This window comes from Grampus griseus, assembly GCF_964374135.1.
Source record: "Grampus griseus genome assembly, chromosome: 19".
NCBI lineage: Eukaryota > Metazoa > Chordata > Mammalia > Artiodactyla > Delphinidae > Grampus > Grampus griseus.
The window spans coordinates 30,651,214-30,668,961 of NC_139013.1; the positions used below are offsets into that span (position 1 = coordinate 30,651,214).

Sequence of the window (17,748 nt, forward strand, 5' to 3'; positions counted from 1 at the left end):
AATCAAGCCAAATTCGATACAAACAAATTAAGTTTTACTGTGATTATCCTTGGAAAATAAGAAATGTGGATGGTTGTAGAGAGAAAAATTATTTTTGCATAATCCTGATAATTGCCTTTGAGGTTTTGCTATATACCTGTTAATTGGACTGGATCTTGAATTCTTCTAGTTTCCTCAAATATCTGGCTACAAATCTCCAAACTAATGTTTCTAATTATCTCCCACCCTTCTGATTTAGAATCACTAAGAACAAAGACTGCCCTTGGATCTCCTTGGAAGGATCCAGGTCTTCCTCCTACTACCCAGACGGCAGCCAAACTTCAGGAACTTGAACCTTAAATATATAACTCACAGCTGAAAAAGGCTCCACCTGTCATCTGGTCCTGTACAAATGCTGGAGGCCACCACATCAAATTGACTGGAGAGAAGCAGCTGACATCAAGGTAGACTTCTTCCACCAAAGATGTCGGATCGGGACTTCATACTTTAACTAAATATGAAACCTTTTTTTTCTTCTCTTTCTTTCCTTTACTCTGGCATTGGCCTAGTAAGATGATGCCATTATCCATATCTCCAAGACCATTGCTAAAGGGGGTAAGTTTTCAGACTGCTGGATTTGTTGTTTAAAAAACTCTTATCTGTCCATGATGCCAGGGTCACCCTGGTCCATTTCCTTATCTCTGGTTAACAGCCCCAAACTTGGGAAACCTTGTGTCCAGGCTCTATGCAAAGAAAAGTACATGAGGAAAGGGTAACCAGAATAAAACTGCCTGTGTGGTCTACAGACCCTTTTACTGGCCTCCATGGCTGTCACCTTTCCAATCCTGAGCCAAAAACTTAAATGGGAATTACCAGGAGGCATTCAATTTTCAAGATTCGCTTCCTTTGAAGGAAGGCCCTACTTCCCTGGTTAGGAGTAAATGTAAATGAGGCTGTGATCAGGAACCTCTTCTTAACTCTTGAAAGTATTATGGAATCTGCCACTAAAGCAATAGCTCAGAAAAATTCTGAGACTCTGGCCAAAGTTGTTTTTGATAATAGGATAGCCCTTGATTATCTTTTAGCTGAGCAAGGAGGTAACTGTGCTTTGGCCAACACCACTTGCTGCACTTGGATTAATATTTCTGGGGAAGTAACTTAGTTACATAAGAACAGTTATATAAGATCACTGAGCAAGCCACTTGGCTTAAAAAAGTGACTTCTTCAATAAGTCTTTCTTGGACTTATTTGATTTTGATTGGTTTGGGTCTTAGGGACCATGGCTCTAGAGTGCACTCCAAACATTGAGAATTATCTTGCTAATTACAATCATAATCATTTCTGTGGTGCATTGTATTCTCCCAAAGGTTTTAAATACGCGTTCATACGCATTCCCAGCTGCTAACGACCACGCAAATGATCTCACTAAGATAAAGACACAGACCTACTAGAGAATGGACTTGAGGGTATGGGGAGGGGGAAGGGTAAACTGTGACAAAGTGAGAGAGTGGCATGGACATATATACACTACCAAACATAAAATAGATAGCTAGTGGGAGGCAGCCGCATAGCACAGGGAGATCAGCTCAGTGGTTTGTGACCACCTAGAGGGGTGGGATAGGGAGGGTGGGAGGGAGGGAGACGCAAGAGGGAAGAGATATGGGAACATATGTATATGTATAACTGATTCACTTCGTTATAAAGCAGAAACTACCACACCATTGTAAAGCAATTATACTCCAATAAAGATGTTAAAAAAAAAGAAAAGAAGGAAAGAGAATAACCACTTAAGTATTATGAACCTGAAGCCATGACCTGTGACCGTCACGGGGATTAGACAAAAACATGATGAGCTATGGACACCACACAAAGGATCCACAAAAGTGACCGGTAGCTGAGAGTGGTGCTGATGCCTTAGATTTTGATCGCATCTCTCAGTTAAGCCAAGAATTTGATCAAAAGAGGGGAAATGTTAAAAAAAAGAAAAGAAACAACAGACCCCAAATGCAGTCACTTGTGCTAAGCCCTCGTCACCAAATGAAGATTTAGTACCTAACTTAATTGTAGTTTCAACCTTCCCCAGGAATGTAATCTTAACCAGTCAGTCTGGAATTTCCTGGTCAGCACCAGTGAGGTAGTATGCCTAATAGACCCTCTTATCCCCTCAAAGAAGGTAACCCTGCCTGAAATCATCATTTTTGTTTGTTTATGACTTCCTTGTCCTACTTCTTCTCTGCCTTTAAAACCTTTTCTTTTCTGCTTGCTAGATGGGATGCCGCTTGGTTCGTGAATCATTTGAAAAGCCAATTAGATCTTCAAATTTACGAAGTAGAACTTTGTTTTTTAACATGGGATATTATACATGATGGGATTTTTAAAATATTTATTTTTTTGAAATACAATACACATACCATAACATTCACCTTTTTAAAGTGTACAGTTTAGTGATATTAGTATATTCACAAAGTTGTTTAACCATCACCAGTATCCAATCTCAGAAAATTTTCATCACACGTAAAAGAAACCTTATACCCATTAGGAGTCATTCCTTATTCCCCTCGTCCCCAGCCCATAGAAACCTCTAATCTACGTTCTGTCTCTATGGATTTGCTTATTGTGAACATCTCATAAATAGAATCATACAATATCTGGCCTTTTGTGTCTGGCTTTTTCCATTAGCATACTGTTTTTAAGGTTCCTCCACATTGTAGCAAGTATCCGTATTTCATTTCTTTTTATGTCTGAATAATATTCCATTGTGTGGTTAGATCATATCTCTTTGTCCATTCATCAGTTGATGGACATTTTGGTTGTTTCCACTTTCGACTTTTTTGAAGAATGCTGCTATTTGAGTACAAGTTTTTGTGTGGACATATTTTCAGTTAGCTTGGGTATATACCTAGGAGTGAAATTGCTATGAAATACGGTAATTCTAAGTTTAATTTTTTAATTTTTTCTGAGTTTAATTTTTGACGAACTGCCGAACTGTGTCCCGAAGCAGCCATAACTATTTTATAACCTGTTTTATTTTCCTTCACAGTGGATCATGACTGTATTCCCTTGTCCGTATGTAGAGGTATGCATCTCTAGTTTGAGTGAATGTGTAGTATTGTCTTAGCCAGCTAAGGATCAATATCACAGTGTATTTGGAGAATTCTCTTTTGGACACTTAATGATTCAATGAAACAGGCTTTAAGCATCCTCCTTGCATCCCCATCAGGTAAATGACACTCTTCCAGGTATACCCAGAGCACTTTGTATCCCTTTATTTTGGTGCTTTCACATTGCATAGCAAGCCACCCCTTCCCCCATCTATCTTATCTATTACATGGTGAGCTCCTCTGGGCACTAGAACATGTCTTAAATTTATCTTTGTATCCATACTACCTAGCACAGAGGCAGGCATTTGATAAATGTTTGAAGAATGAATAAATAAAGGGAATAATGAATAAATGGAAGGATGGATGGTTAGAGCGAGGGATTATGAAGAGATGGAGTTCCTTTACTATAAGAACATTCTGTCCAAAGATCCCTGCGTGGAGAGGTAATGAGTTCCCTGACCCTGGAGGTGTGCAACAGGAGGCTGAGTTAATTGGCAGGAATATTGAAAAGTTAATCCAGGCATCAAAAGGGAAATGGGATGAAATTTAAGATGCTTCCAAAGTGGAAAGCATGGAACTCTATGAAATAGAAGCTCAGGGAAGCTAAGAGATTTGCCCTAAGTTCTCCAGCTGGGCAGCTGTGGAGCTAGGAGTTGCTCTGAAAGTTTTCAAGTTGTTCTGAGGACCCCAGGCCAAAGCCTCCCCTTGTCTAAAGGCCTCTGTCTGCTTGTGTCTGCCTTGGGTAGCCCACAGCACACTAAGGTTAGAGTCCAGGAAGGGAAAAACACTTATGAAACAAGTTGTTGAATGAGTAGGTGGCTATCTGTAATCAGAGAGTTTAATCCAGACTCTTTTGATAAAAGAGGGTAAACTCTGGGAGGGCGGGGCTTGGAGGCACCAAAAGCCGCCCATTGCATCTTTGGGAAGGGGAAGAGCTTTTCTGTTGTCTCTTCATCAGGCTATTGGGTGGTGGGGGCAGAGCTGGGGGTGGGAGCTGGAGGGGGGTGGGAACTGGGGGGTAGACTCCTAAGGCCCTCTATGGGCACAGAGACCTGCAGGCCCAGAAGTTGCTGTCCTTCCACGATGTGGCTTCTTCTTCTGGTCCTGACTTCCCTCGCCACTTCCACGGCTTGGGGTGAGTCCTTCTGAAATGCAAATAGCGGGGGCATCTTTGGAAATCTTCCTGGGGGACAAGGTAGAGGAGATGCGTACAGGGCAAAGGAGTGACAGGCCGGGTTCTGCAGTAGCACGCGCTGTCAGGACTCTGAGTCTCTGCCCAGCCAGCCCCAGTGACAGGAGACAGAGAGGAAGGTAACCGGACTATGCCACGTGCAGGAGCGCAGCCAGCTAACCTCACCCCTGGCAGTTGAGGACTTTGGCAAGCCCCGTGTATCAAGGCAACCCCTTGATTATTAGTCCAGATATTGCCAAAAGTGGGTTAGCAGAATATTGATATCCACTCTGGAGTCAGAGTGTGTGGGTTCGCATCCAGCTCAGCACTTAGTACTGTGTGTTCTTCGGCGAGGGATGTCCCTTTTCTGTGCCTCAGTTTTGCATTTCTAAAATGGGGGTGACAACTGTACCTACCTCACTGGGCTGTTGTAAGGTTGAAATGGGTTGTTGTTTCTAAAGAGTGCCTGGAATGGAGAAAGAAAAATAAAGTAATTCATAAATAAAGGGGTTGTTTTAAGATATAGTGTATTAATAGACAGTCTGAGGTGTGGTAAGGCCACGGATCAGGAGCCAACTGCCACTGAAAAGATAGTTTGTTACTCACAGCTCCCCAGAGGAGGGGGCGTGACACCACCATGGTGGGCCACAGGTGAGGCACCGGGTGCATCAGGAGGCAGAGGAAGGAACGAGGAATTGGGCGCAAGAACCTTTATCTTGGTTGCTGGGGGCAAGGTCGAGGTGAAGCAGAATAAGCAGGTTTGGAATTGGCAAACTAGCCAATTGCAATGGGCTCTGGGGCTTAGGGAGTTCCCACAGTTGTCAGGTACTTGGCCTGGAGTGATTAGGGCAGGATGATAGTGGCCAGATGTGGAGGGCCGGATAGAGAAGGTAGTTGGGGTACAGGCTCTGGCACGCTTGAAGGGGAAGTTCATTCCTATCATTAGGGATTGGCAAACTCTGGGAGGGGCAGTCCCTCCAGAATCAGCAAGGCCCCAGATGTCAAGGCATCAGAATACAGAACATAAAAGACCTGGTTAATACAACGGTGCAGCAAGGGACCTCAGAATGCATCTGTGCCATTTTATAGGTGGGGAAACTGAGACTCAGAGAGGGAAATGTACATGCCCAAGGTCAACCGGAAAATCATGCTCTGAATTCTATCTCTAACTCCTGAGTCCAGAGCCAGTGCTCTGGCTGTCAGTGCACTGACAGCCCAGGCTCCACTGGGTTTTCTCTTCTTCCTGGGCCTATGACACTGTGAGAGGCCTGGAACTGAGGGTAAGAGAAGAGTAAGAACCAAATTAGGGGCAGATTATTCCCTTACTGCTGTTTACCCCCTGGCAGGGCAATGCCAGTTCTACCTTTAGAAAGTCCATACTGGCTGCCTCCATTTCCTCAGTTACCTCATCTGTAAAATGGGCATATTGATGTCTACCTAGCAAGGCTTTTGTGAAGATTAGTTTAAAGGAACTGGAATGCCCATGTAGCACATAGTAAGTGCTCAGTATACAAACATTACATATAACACAATTGGTAACTGCTGCTGTTACCAGTATTGCCTATACCTCTCAGCCAATCGCCCACTTTTTCACCCTTGCCATTTGGACATCTGTCCACTTCATCTCTCTTGAACGTTATCATCGGATTTGTCCGTAAGACCAAATCTGGGTTATTCTTTTCTATTCTGGCCACATACTTTGAGAGAGAGGTTGACCTTGTGTCTATATATAAAGGGGAACAATTGGGAGGATGAGAGGCTGGAAATCGTTTCCTGTTAGGATGCTTAAACAAACTGAAGCTGTTGAGGACGGACAAGAGAAGACTTGAGGGATGGGTATGAACATGGGTCACTAAGGCTGCCTGTCACATGAAGGTGCAGGATGTCCCAGAGCAGGTAGGACCAGGACTGATGTGGCAGCTTCAGGGAGACGCATTTCAGCTCAGTGAGAAAGAACTGTCTGCTCCACGAGAAGGGGACAGATGGAATCTGGGCCCATCTCGCTCCCTCTGGATGACCGTGCTCAGAGCCAGCAGAAGGGGCCTCTTCAAGCTGATTGTGTCACTCTCTTTTACTCCAGTATGGTTCACTGCTGCTCATTTACCCACTAAATAAAGGCCGAATCACTGGCCTGGCGTTTGAGACCCTCCCAGACATGAACCTGTCTCATCCAGGGTTATGTTCCTCCCCCATTACTCTTCCTGACCCAAATGGGCCAATCGCTCTTCCTCAAGCAGGTCTTGCACTTTGCTGTCGCAGAGCCTCACCTCTGCACAATCTCATCTCTGTTTATACCTTTAAGCACCCTCTTCCACCTCCCCTTGTCACTCCTTCCACTACTGCAAGTCCCAGCTCCAAGGTCACTGCCTCCATGAAGCCACCAGTCAGAAGGCCTCGCTCCCTCTTCTGTCTCCTATGGCACCTTACTTGGTACGTCTCTCAGGACACGGACCACTTTCTTCCCAGCAGTAGGGTCAGGTATGTATGTAGCTCATCCTCCACATAAGGCCAGATTTCTGAGAAGAGCAACCTGCTCTTGTTCATCCTCTCATCCAGCGTGCAGCTCGGCACCAGTGTCCAGTGATTGTTTCTAGATGCTCCTAAGTGTGGAAACTGAATGCCCTCTTCATTCCCAGTGGCTCTTCTTTTTGCATTTATGTCTTATTTGATGCTGTTATACCTCCAATTCCAATTCGCTCCTTCAGATAGCACTGTGAGTTAGGAAGGACAGTTAGCTTCACTCTCTCTTACATAAGAAGAAACTGAGGCTTAGAGAGTTGAGGGGACATTCAAGATCACGTGGCAAAAGTAACAAAATTCACCCAGAATCCAGTTCACACCTTCACCACTGACATGTTCTCATTTCCTCTCAATGCCAGCAGGGCAACCACCCTCACTGCCTGCTGTGGACACCGCGCAGAGCAGAGTCCTGGGGAAATATGTCAGCTTAGAAGGTTTTGCACAGCCTGTGGCTGTTTTCCTGGGAGTCCCTTTTGCCAAGCCCCCTCGTGGATCCTTGAGGTTTGCTCCGCCTCAGCCTGCAGAACCATGGATCTTTGTGAAGAATACCACCTCTTACCCTCCCATGTAATCAAGGTGTGACTCTGGCATCTTCCAGTGGGGATGTTAGCCTCAAAAGGACACAGGAAGGAGCCAAGGCGATCCTCTGAGTGGCTCATACTTTGTTCTGGAATCCTAAGATATTGTAGATCCTTACAAACATTTCAGAACCCTCACAGCATTCTAGAGCCCTTTATTCAACTAATATTTATTGAGCAACTTTGCCAGGCATTTTCTAGTTTCCTGGGATCCATTAGTGAACAGAACAAAGATCCCACCCTCATGCAGCTTGCATTCTAGCAGGGAGAGACACACTGAACAATATGCAAAGCAATAGGTTATGTAATATGTTAGAGTAGGATAAGTGCTTTGGAATAAAATAAAGAGTTGAGCAGGTGAGGGGGATCAGAAGTAATTATTCTATTTATTCTCCTGTCTTGAACTTTGTTGTAGTTGGGGAGTGAGGTGGGCCAGATGTGTAGGTGGGGAGTCTTTGGGGTGTTGACCAGTCAAGTTCCCAACTCCCAGGTGTGACTCTTACCTAGTAAGGAGCAGAGCACTGGTTGGTGTATCCTGGTCACTCTGGCCATGTTGGGCAAAGATGTTGAAGTCATCCCCCAGGACACCTGGGATATCTACATGCATGGATTCAGACCTTTTTCATCTCAGCAAGGCATTTCTGGGAATTTCCAGGGGCCCGTCTCTTCCTGCTTTTTTCTTTTCTTTTCTTTTCTTGTCCTTTCCTTTCCTCTTCTCTCCTCTCCTCTCCTCTCCTTTTCTTTCTTTTCTCTCCTCTACTCTTGCCATCCTCCCTTCCTCCCTCCAACTCTCCCTTCTTTCTTTTCTTTATAATATTCACTGTTTTTAGTTCCTGATTGCAAGTGTAATACATACTTATTACAGAAAAGTGAGGAAGTAAAGGTAAGAAAATGAAAATTATATATACTTCTACCACCTAGAGAGAACTGCCATTCATATTTTAGATTCTGTTTTTGTAGTCTCTTACCTATTGCATATTTTATCCCTTAAAATGTAACCACATAAGATTCTGCACACAATTCCAATGTTTATTTTCTTTTTTCCACACCAACACGCAATTCTCTGACACCAGCTGGGTGTCCTACAATTCAACTCAATTCTGACACTAACCACCTGGAGACAGCATCATATTATATGGGTTAAAGGCTCAGTCCCACAATACTGCCCTCCGTTTCAGATGATATCTCAAGTCCAAGTTGTTACCTCTGCTTCTGATCAAATGGCTGTAAGTCACAGGTTCTCATGACCCCCTCCTTGGGTTCCATTAATTTGCTAAAGCAACTCATAAAACTCAGGATGCTAGTTTACTCACTAGATTACTGGTTTATTATGAAGAATATTAAAGGATATGAATCACCAGCCAGATGAAGAGATACATAACATGAGGCACAAAGGAGCTCCTGTCCTGTGGAGTTTTGGTCCCAGCACGTTGGCACTTGGAAGAGTTCTGGTTCACCAACCTGGAGGCTCTCTTAACTCTAGCCTTTTGGGCTTCGGTCCATGGGCAGGATTGATGAAATCATTGACCGCTGGTGATTGATTCAACCTCCAGCCCCTTTCCCTTCCCCAGAGGTCAGGGGGGTGGATCTGAACGTTCCAAACCTGGAATCACATGTGGCTCTCTTGATAATCAGCTCCCATCCTTAGGTAAGGTCCAGAATCACCTCATTAACACAACAAAAGACACATTTATCACTCTCATCACTTAGGAAATTCCAAGGGTTTTCAGAGCTCTTTGCCAGAAATGGGAAGAAGACCAAAAATATATTTCTTATTATATCACAGGATACAGATACTTTGAATGCCTGCTTTGCTCATTTATAAATGTATCATGAACATCGTTATATGTCATTAAATATCACAGCCTGACATTATATTACACTGGGTACTGAATAATAATTTATTTACCCAATCTCTTATTTGGGATCGTTAAGTTGTTCTTGATGTTTCTGATAATATAATTAGCACCGTGATGAACATCATGTAGGCAAACCTTTATGCACATTCACAGTATTTTGGGATAAGTTCCAAGAAATGACATTTCTGAGGAAAAGAGTATAACCTTTTGTTAAATTTCCTTCCAGAAATGTTCTAACTACACTCCTTCCATTAATATATGAGAACTTTCATTCACCAGACCCTTGCCAATGCTTGGGATTATTAAAAAATTGTTTTGACTATTGGATAGGCAAAATAATAATAATTATCATCATAATTATATAATTTTAAAATTTATTCTGCAATTATCTGAATACTAGGGATGTTGAACTCTCTTTCCCTTTTTTAATTTTTGAATTTCTTCTTTTATGAATAATATGCCCTTTGCCTTGGTGATCTGGGGAAAGTTCCCCCACGATGGAAATCAAGAGGCTGTCTTTGCAGCTCTGACTCTGCCACTTGACAGCTGTTTCATCCAAACACCTCAGTGCCCCAGTTACCTCATTGACATACTGGGAGCAGTCATGCCTGCTTTCTGGAAATCTGCAAATGTTGCTTATAATGTCCTCAGAAACATAAACACTACGTAGTATGGCTCTTCCTGGCTGTGTGACCTTGGGCAGGTTCTGTAACCTCTCTGTGGCTCAGTTTTCTCAAATGTAAAATGGGGATAATAGTAGAACCTATATCATGGAGCTGATCTGAAGATTAAATATTACCAATTATCTCTGTTGGATCTTTAAGATCCATTATTTGGGCAACAAATAGCACTTGACCAGATGGGTTGATGATAGAATCTTAGCATGTCAGTGCTGCAAGACCCTTACAGAAATCACTCCCCTCACTTAGACATGGCAGACTGGGGCCCAGAGCCGAGAAGGAATTCACCCAAGGTCACCCAGCACATAAGTGGCTGAGGCACGACTAGAATAAAATTCTCCTAATGTTGCACCACAAATATTTTGTCCTTGACCTGTTGCATGCCTTAAATGTCTACCAATAGAGTGACTTCTCATGGTTTTTGGAAGTATCCCATGGACTGGAACACCTGGTTTACCTGGTAGAGGAACGTGGTCACCCCACACTCACTATGCAGAGCCCAGCAGAGAGTCAGCCGCGACCAGGACATGCAGAAAATGATCCTTTCCCAGGCATGTAAGCAGCATCCTCTTCTTGACACAAGGCATCCTGAAGGCTCCTGGAAGGGGACGGTGCCAGGCCTTCTCACTATTCACTCTCCCGGGAGACCTTGGTGAGCCCCAGGTCCCTCCATCGTGATCCCCCAGGTAGCCTCCTACGCATTCCAGTGTCTGGAATCTGGTAAGAACAACTCTATTTACAGGCTTAATTCTCCCAGTCCAAGACCTGGCCTGACCACAGGAGACATCTCCTTGGTCAGCTCTGATTGAACTTCAAGAAATCATTTCTCTCCTTGCCTCTCCCAGGTGCTCCCAAGACCCAGTGGCGGGGCAAGTGATCTCAGAGCTCTTTACCAACAGAAAGGATAACATTAATCTCAGGTTTTCCGAAGACTGTCTTTACCTAAATATTTACACTCCTGCTGACTTGAGGAAGAGAAGCAGGCTGCCGGTAAGCAGTGGGAACACATGGTCAAGGCTGGTGTAGACTGGAGGGGGATGAAGGCAGTGTTGGGTTGGGGCGTCTTGGACCAAGGCTGTTCCAGGGGCCCCAGGCTGTTCCCCAGGGGCCCCAGGGCTTTCTTTACCACCACAGCCAAACCTGACATCAGGAAACACAGGTTTTCCACACCTCAGTTTCCCATAGTGACAGACATAGGGCCTCTGGGGGAGTTTGCTATACATCTGTAATGAACATTTTAATTTTTCTAAGGTCTCTCATGCTAATAAATGGACAAGAAGGATTACTCTTAATTGTTAGATTAGGAATCTGATACCCAGGGTGGCTAAGACATAATTTCCAATAAAGTCAGAGCTGGAAGGAATCTTGGAGATAAGCCAACAACCCAACCGTTCCGTTACAGATAGAGAAACTGAAGCCCAGTGAGGGGAAGGCGAGGTCGCAGAGTAGGGTTGCAGGACTAGAGCACGGGTCTCCTGATCTCAAGTCACGCTCTTTGACACACACACACACACACACTAGCAAGTGGAGCCTGTGTGTGGCCTTTCCTTAGCACACAGAGACCTTCTCTGACAAACTTTCAGTGTCTCAGTGTCACAGGTGGAGGATGCAGAGCCTGGAGCAACAGAGAAGTCCTTTCCTTTGCCTTTGCCAACTATCAAGATTTTACTGTAGATAATTTCACTTCCTAATTTACTTTGACACAAGCTGATGACCCAGTGAGTCAGCATTTGCAGAATAAATGGAAGCCCAGAGATGGGGCAGCCTTCCAGACTCAGGCTGGAGGGTGGGGCTGGTCTGCTGGGAAAGGAGGGGTCAGTGGGGTAGAGACAGGAAGGGTGTGAGCACCCAGCCATCTCCCAGGAACACCCCTGGCATGGTGCCCAGATGTGGAGGAGGGCATCTGTGAACTTGTGACTAGAAGGTGGCCCTGCATATGCTGGGCTCAAAGAGGTGGGGACAATTGTTAATTCATTCATTCATGCATTCATTCATTCTCCTAGTACATACTCAGCGCCCCCATATGCATAGCTAGAATTGGGGGTTAAGAGAAAGGAGGAACATAAAACCATGACCACACAGCCCCTGCCTTCGAGGATCTTAGCATCTGGGTTGCACAGAGCTGGACTAGCTTCTTCAGCAAATCACTGCTGGCCAGCCCTTGGCTCAGCCTGGACTCAGAGGTGACTGCACACTCAGTCCCTCTGCCCGGAGGTAGGCAGGGATCAGAGATGTAGGAGGAGCAGGGGCTCCAGGAACCTGAAGCTGGAGAACCTCTACTATGGACACAGGCTCTGGAACTGCAGGATCTGGGTGTAAATCCTGGTTCTGCCTTTTACTAGCTGAGAGACCTGGCTCTGTTTCCTCAAATCAGGGATAATCACACACAAGTGTTCAATGATGAATATCAAGATTTATGTCAGTGTCTGACACAGCACACGAGGCAAGTCTTGCTGATGCATTAGTTAGAGTTGAAGGGAAGAAATTACTCCTGCCCCAACAGCCGGCCTACTGCACCGTGGCCATTGGCTGCCGTGTGCTGGGCAGCTCGACGTGTGGAGTCTGGAGCCAGACTGCCTGGGTTCAAGTCCTGCCTCCACCACCTATTAGCTGCATGACCTCAGGGTGGTTAAGTGCCTCGGTTTTCCTGTCTGTGAAATGGGACAATAGTAGTCCCTATCTTGTGGATGGTTTATTTTTAAATGCTTAGAGCAGTACTTGACACATAGTTCATGTATGAGTTCTTTGATTTTTTTATTAACAAAATCATTATACTATTATTTTAGCCATTCTCACTTTCTTGCTATGTGAACTCTTTAAATTCAGGGCCATGCATTATGAATTGTCATGTCCACTCTCATCCTTAATCCTTACCACAGTCCCTGGCACCTAGTAGGTTTTCAAATCATATTCATCAGATGATTGAAGACTTCTTAGAGGAGATGGCTTTTAGGCTGGGCTTTGGAGGATGGGTGAGATTTGGGGAGCAGAGGAGGCAGTGGAAAGGCCTATTAAGAAGAGGTACCACCCAGGGCATGTGCTTCTTGACATGGTCATCATTCACGTGAGAAGTTTATTTCACCTCACAAAAGGTAACTAAGGTGAAGCTGAAATAAGCTTCTAACCAAGGGCTGTTGCATGCGGAGTGTGCTGAGCTGCGTGAGGGGTCCGGGAGTGAGGACTGTGGGAGTGTTGGGGAGAAGATGACGCTCTTAGCCTTGGCTGTTCCCATGATGATGTTCTCAGCATGAAGAGCACTGGCAGGAGGTGGCACTGAGGCAGGGGAGACAGGCAGGGGCAGCCAGGGTGCCCTGAGTTGGGCCACAGCTGGGAGGACGGGTAGATGACCAAACCAGACAGCCTCTTGAGGTCTTTCCCAGCTCTGCTTCCTGTGCCCTGTATGGTTGCTTCCTCCCCATCCAGGTGATGGTGTGGATCCACGGAGGAGGTGTGATGTTGGGCGGGGCATCAACCTATGATGGGCTGGCCCTCTCTGCCCATGAAAACGTGGTGGTGGTGACCGTTCAGTACCGCCTGGGCATCTGGGGATTCTTCAGGTAAGACACTGGACTCTCCTCACGGCACATTGACCCTCAGTGTGGGAGTGCTAGGACCCCACTCTGGTCATGCAAGCCCTCAAAGGGATCTTTGCTAGGTTCCCTACTAAGACATGCAAGTCCCCTCATAATTGGGCTCTACCTACCTTCTCCTTCCCCAGCCACCCTGGTCCACTTACTTGCATGTAAAATGCCTAATCTGCCTGACAAACTCCTATTATTCCTGCAAAACCCAACCCAAATGTTACCTCGTCTGAAATGCTCATCTGTTTTTCACCTGTGCTGCCCAGCATGTTGCATACCTGTAAGGTGACAGTTAACATGCAGCGCAGCAGTTAGAGGCTTATACATCTTACCTCATGGGGAAGGAAAGAAGGAGCAGACTCACGTGGGAGCTCCGTAAAGTCTTGTAGGTGGAGGAACGGGTGGCTGGAACTTGGAGGCTGTAACGAGCACCTGACTCCAGTGGACACGTCTACTGAGAGGAGTGTAGGGCCCACTCACCCCATTTCCTTCATGGAGTTTGGCACATGCGTGAACGAAGGCTCGAGTCTCCTCCATGGAGTGTCCGTGTGGACAGGAACCGGACTTGCTGCAGGCACAGTTACTGAGCCTTTTCTGAATGCACCAGCCCCAGGACCTCTTACCCTCAGATGGCTGGTGGGTGGGCTGAGGGGGGGGGGTGGTCATCTCACTGGAAAGACCTATGGGCTGGAGGAGGGCTGTCCCAGGTGAGTCATGTCCCGGGATGTGTCACCTTCACTGAGACTCCTCATGTCCTTCCCCCGCGGCCCACGGCTGCTCCCAGTTACAGTATAACTGCGTACACTCCCCCCTCCCTCTCCCCCAGGCTCTCCTCTACCACGTCAGTCAGGGTTTCACCCCGACCAGACACCACACTGCTCTGGTCCAGGTCACCAGCGGCCCAGCCTTGACAGCAACCGCACGTCACCCCTCAAACCTTTTTGAAAAATTTCCTTCTCTTGGCTCCTGGCCACCTCCTCCCTCATGGCAGCTCCTTCTCGGCCCCTCCTGGACCCTCCCCTCCCCGTCTCAGCCTCTGTGTGCATCTTCTTCTCTGTCCCACTGGTTTCCTGAGTGACCTCAGGGGGCACTTCCAGGCTCCCTATTTTTAGCCCATTTCTCCTTTGAAACCAGCAGGTACATCATTAACTACCTCCTGCCATCCCCACGGGACACCTGAGGGCACCTCTCCCTTCCTCGGACAAACTTAACCCTTGACTCCCCATGCCCCTGCCCCAAACCCTCCTCCTTTCTCCACAGGGCCTCCTGCTCAGCTGCAGGCAGCTCCACCCTTCCAGTTACTCAGGATAAAAGCCTGGGGGCACTTGGATTCTTTTCTTTTTCTCACACCCCACATCCAGTCACCAGCAAATCCTCTTGGCTCCACTTTTACAATATGTTCAGAATCCAGCCACTTCTCACCTCCTCCCTTGTAGTCACCCTGTTCAAAGCACTCTGTGTCTCTCCCCTGGATTGTTGTAATAACACCTACTTTTATAACCCTGCTATTTTACACCGTGTCTGATCCACACAGTAGCCAAAGTGATCATTTAAGACATAAATGGAATCATGTCATCCCTGCAGTGGCTTCCTAACTTACTCAAGATGACATTGACATCCTTACTGAGGCCCTCAGGGCCCTCTGTAGCTGTAGGTCCTAGATTCACACTTTTTTTCACGGGACGCTGGGGCCTTTGCATGTGCTGTTTCTTCTGCCTGGAATTCCCTTTGGAACTGTAGAATAGTAGATGCTCAATAAATAGATGTGGGATGGATGTATAGAGTGCTACAATGCTGCAGGATGGGAGGCAGCTAAAGACCCCAGTGTCAGGGCTCTGGAAGCCCAGTCTCTTGCAGAAGGCTCACCCAGACCCCCAGCCCCATCTGTGGTCCTGAGAGCCCTGCTGTGACGTGTCTGCTCTCAACCCCACCCTGTTCTCTTACAGCACAGGGGATGAACACAGCCGGGGGAACTGGGGTCACTTGGACCAGTTGGCCGCACTGCACTGGGTCCAGGAGAACATTGCCGACTTTGGAGGGTATCCAGGCTCTGTGACCATCTGTGGAGGGTCAGCAGGAGGGGAAAGTGTCTCTATTCTTGTAAGTGTTCCTGGCCCTGATGTGGCTACCGATGGGACCCCTTGCAGACCAGCCAGTCTAGTCATGGGACCTGGTTCAAGGCTGACCCTACTCTGTGCAGCATCAGATGGTGGAAAGTTATGGCCAAACTCTCCTTGGACCGCAGGAAGCTCAGAGCTCAGCTTAGCATCCTGGGGCCATATCTCCAGCCACGGCTGCAACGGAGACATTCCTCCTGTCCTGTGTTGGTTGAGCTCTTACTCTCCTTCCTAATCATTTTACTATTAGTACTCACCTCACTCCTCTTGGGAAGTAGGGGTGGGTGTAAATTCTGGATAAGAGGAGGCAACCATGAAGTTGGGTGCAATGTCATTATTTGGCTTGAAGGCAGATCTACAATTCAAGGGGACACGAACACTAAGAACAGGTAGAGGCCTCCTCTGGGGAGGTCTGATGGCTTGTTCATCTCACGAAGGAGAGCAGCAGCGTCTGGGGCTGAGGATGGAGCTGGGCTGGGGGAGGAGAGGTAGAGAGAGGAAGGAGGATGGAAGGGGGGATGGGACCCGGGAAATGGAACACAGACACGACCTGGGAGCCTGATGTGGGAATGGCAGTTGGGAGACACCGAGGGAAGCAAAGGTGGAAAACCAGATTAGAAGACGCTGGGAGCTGTTAGAAACCCTCCAGCTGCCTCACAGTTGAGCAGAGGGTCAGTGCTATTACTGCATTTTAAAAGCATATCTTAGTTTCATAGTGGAACACTCAGAGGAAAATGATTTTATATTTTGTAAAGTGGAGAAAAGGAAAAGTACAGATAATCTCAAAGAAACAAAAAGTCTTTCACAGTCCCATTATCCTTGGATACTCACCATGAACATTTTTTTTTTTTTTCCCGGTACGTGGGCCTCACACGGTTGTGGCCTCTCCTGTTGCGGAGCACAGGCTCCAGACGCATAGGCTCAGCAGCCATAGCTCACGGGCTTAGCCGCTCTGCGGCATGTGGGATCTTCCTGGACTGGGGCACGAACCCACGTCCCCTGCATCAGCAGGCGGACTCTCAACCATTGCGCCACCAGGGAAGCCCATGAACACTTTTTTTAATGTTTATTTTTTAATTATTTTTTTTCTTATTAGTTATCCATTTTATACACATCAGTGTATACATGTCAGTCCCAATCGCCCAATTCATCACACACACACCCCACCCCCCACCACTTCCCCCCTTGGTGTCCATACGTTTGTTCTCTACTTCGGTGTCTCAATTTCTGCTCTGCAAACTGGTTCATCTGTACCATTTTTCTAGGTTCCACATACATGCGTTAATATACGATATTTGTTTTTCTCTTTCTGACTTACTTCACTCTGTATGACAGTCTCTACAGGCATCCACGTCTCTACAAATGACCCACATCTCTACAAATGACCCAAGTTCATTCCTTTTTATGGCTGAGTAATATTCCATTGTATATATGTACCACATCTTCTTTATCCATTCATCTGTCAATGGGCATTTAGGTTGCTTCCATGACCTGGCTATTGTAAATAGTGCTGCAATGAACATTGGGGTGCATGTGTCTATTTGAATTACGGTTTTCTGTGAGTATATGCCCAGTAGTGGGATTGCTGGGTCATATGGTAATTCTATTTTTAGTTCTTTAAGGAACCTCCATACTGTTCTCCATGGTGGCTATATCAATTTACATTTCCACCAACAGTGCAAGAGGGTTCCCTTTTCTCCACACCCTCCCCAGCATTTACTGTTTGTAGATTTTCTGATGATGCGCATTCTAACTGGTGTGAGATGATACCTCATTGTAGTTTTGATTTGCATGTCTCTAATAATTAGTGATGTTGAGCAGCTTTTCATGTGCTTGTTGGCCATCTGTATGTCTTCTTTGGAGAAATGTCTGTTTAGGTCTTCTGCCCATTTTTGGAATGGGTCTTTTTTTTTTTAATATTGAGCTACCTGAGCTGTTTATATATTTTGGATATTAATCCTTTGTCCGATGATTCATTTGCAAATATTTTCTCCCATTCTGAGAGTTGTCTTTTCATCTTGTTTATGGTTTCCTTTGCTGTGCAAAAGCTTTGAAGTTTCATTAGGTCCCGTTTGTTTATTTTTGTTTTTATTTCCATTACTCTAGGAGGTGGATCAAAAAAAATCTTGCTGCAATTTATGTCAAAGAGTGTTCTTCCTCTG

General features: G+C 46.1%; 1 protein-coding gene across 1 annotated transcript in view; it reads left to right on the plus strand.

The window, feature by feature from the left end:
• Window positions 1-552: 552 nt before the first annotated feature.
• The window catches only part of LOC309837431 (liver carboxylesterase-like), a gene marked incomplete at its 5' end in the record, with an annotated part of 42,323 nt that continues 25,127 nt past the window's right edge, over window positions 553-17,748 (plus strand). The window contains 5 exon segments of the mRNA XM_082677914.1: window positions 553-594; window positions 10,292-10,443; window positions 10,734-10,878; window positions 13,312-13,445; window positions 15,416-15,569. Of these exon segments, the coding sequence (XP_082534040.1) occupies window positions 553-594; window positions 10,292-10,443; window positions 10,734-10,878; window positions 13,312-13,445; window positions 15,416-15,569 (627 nt within the window).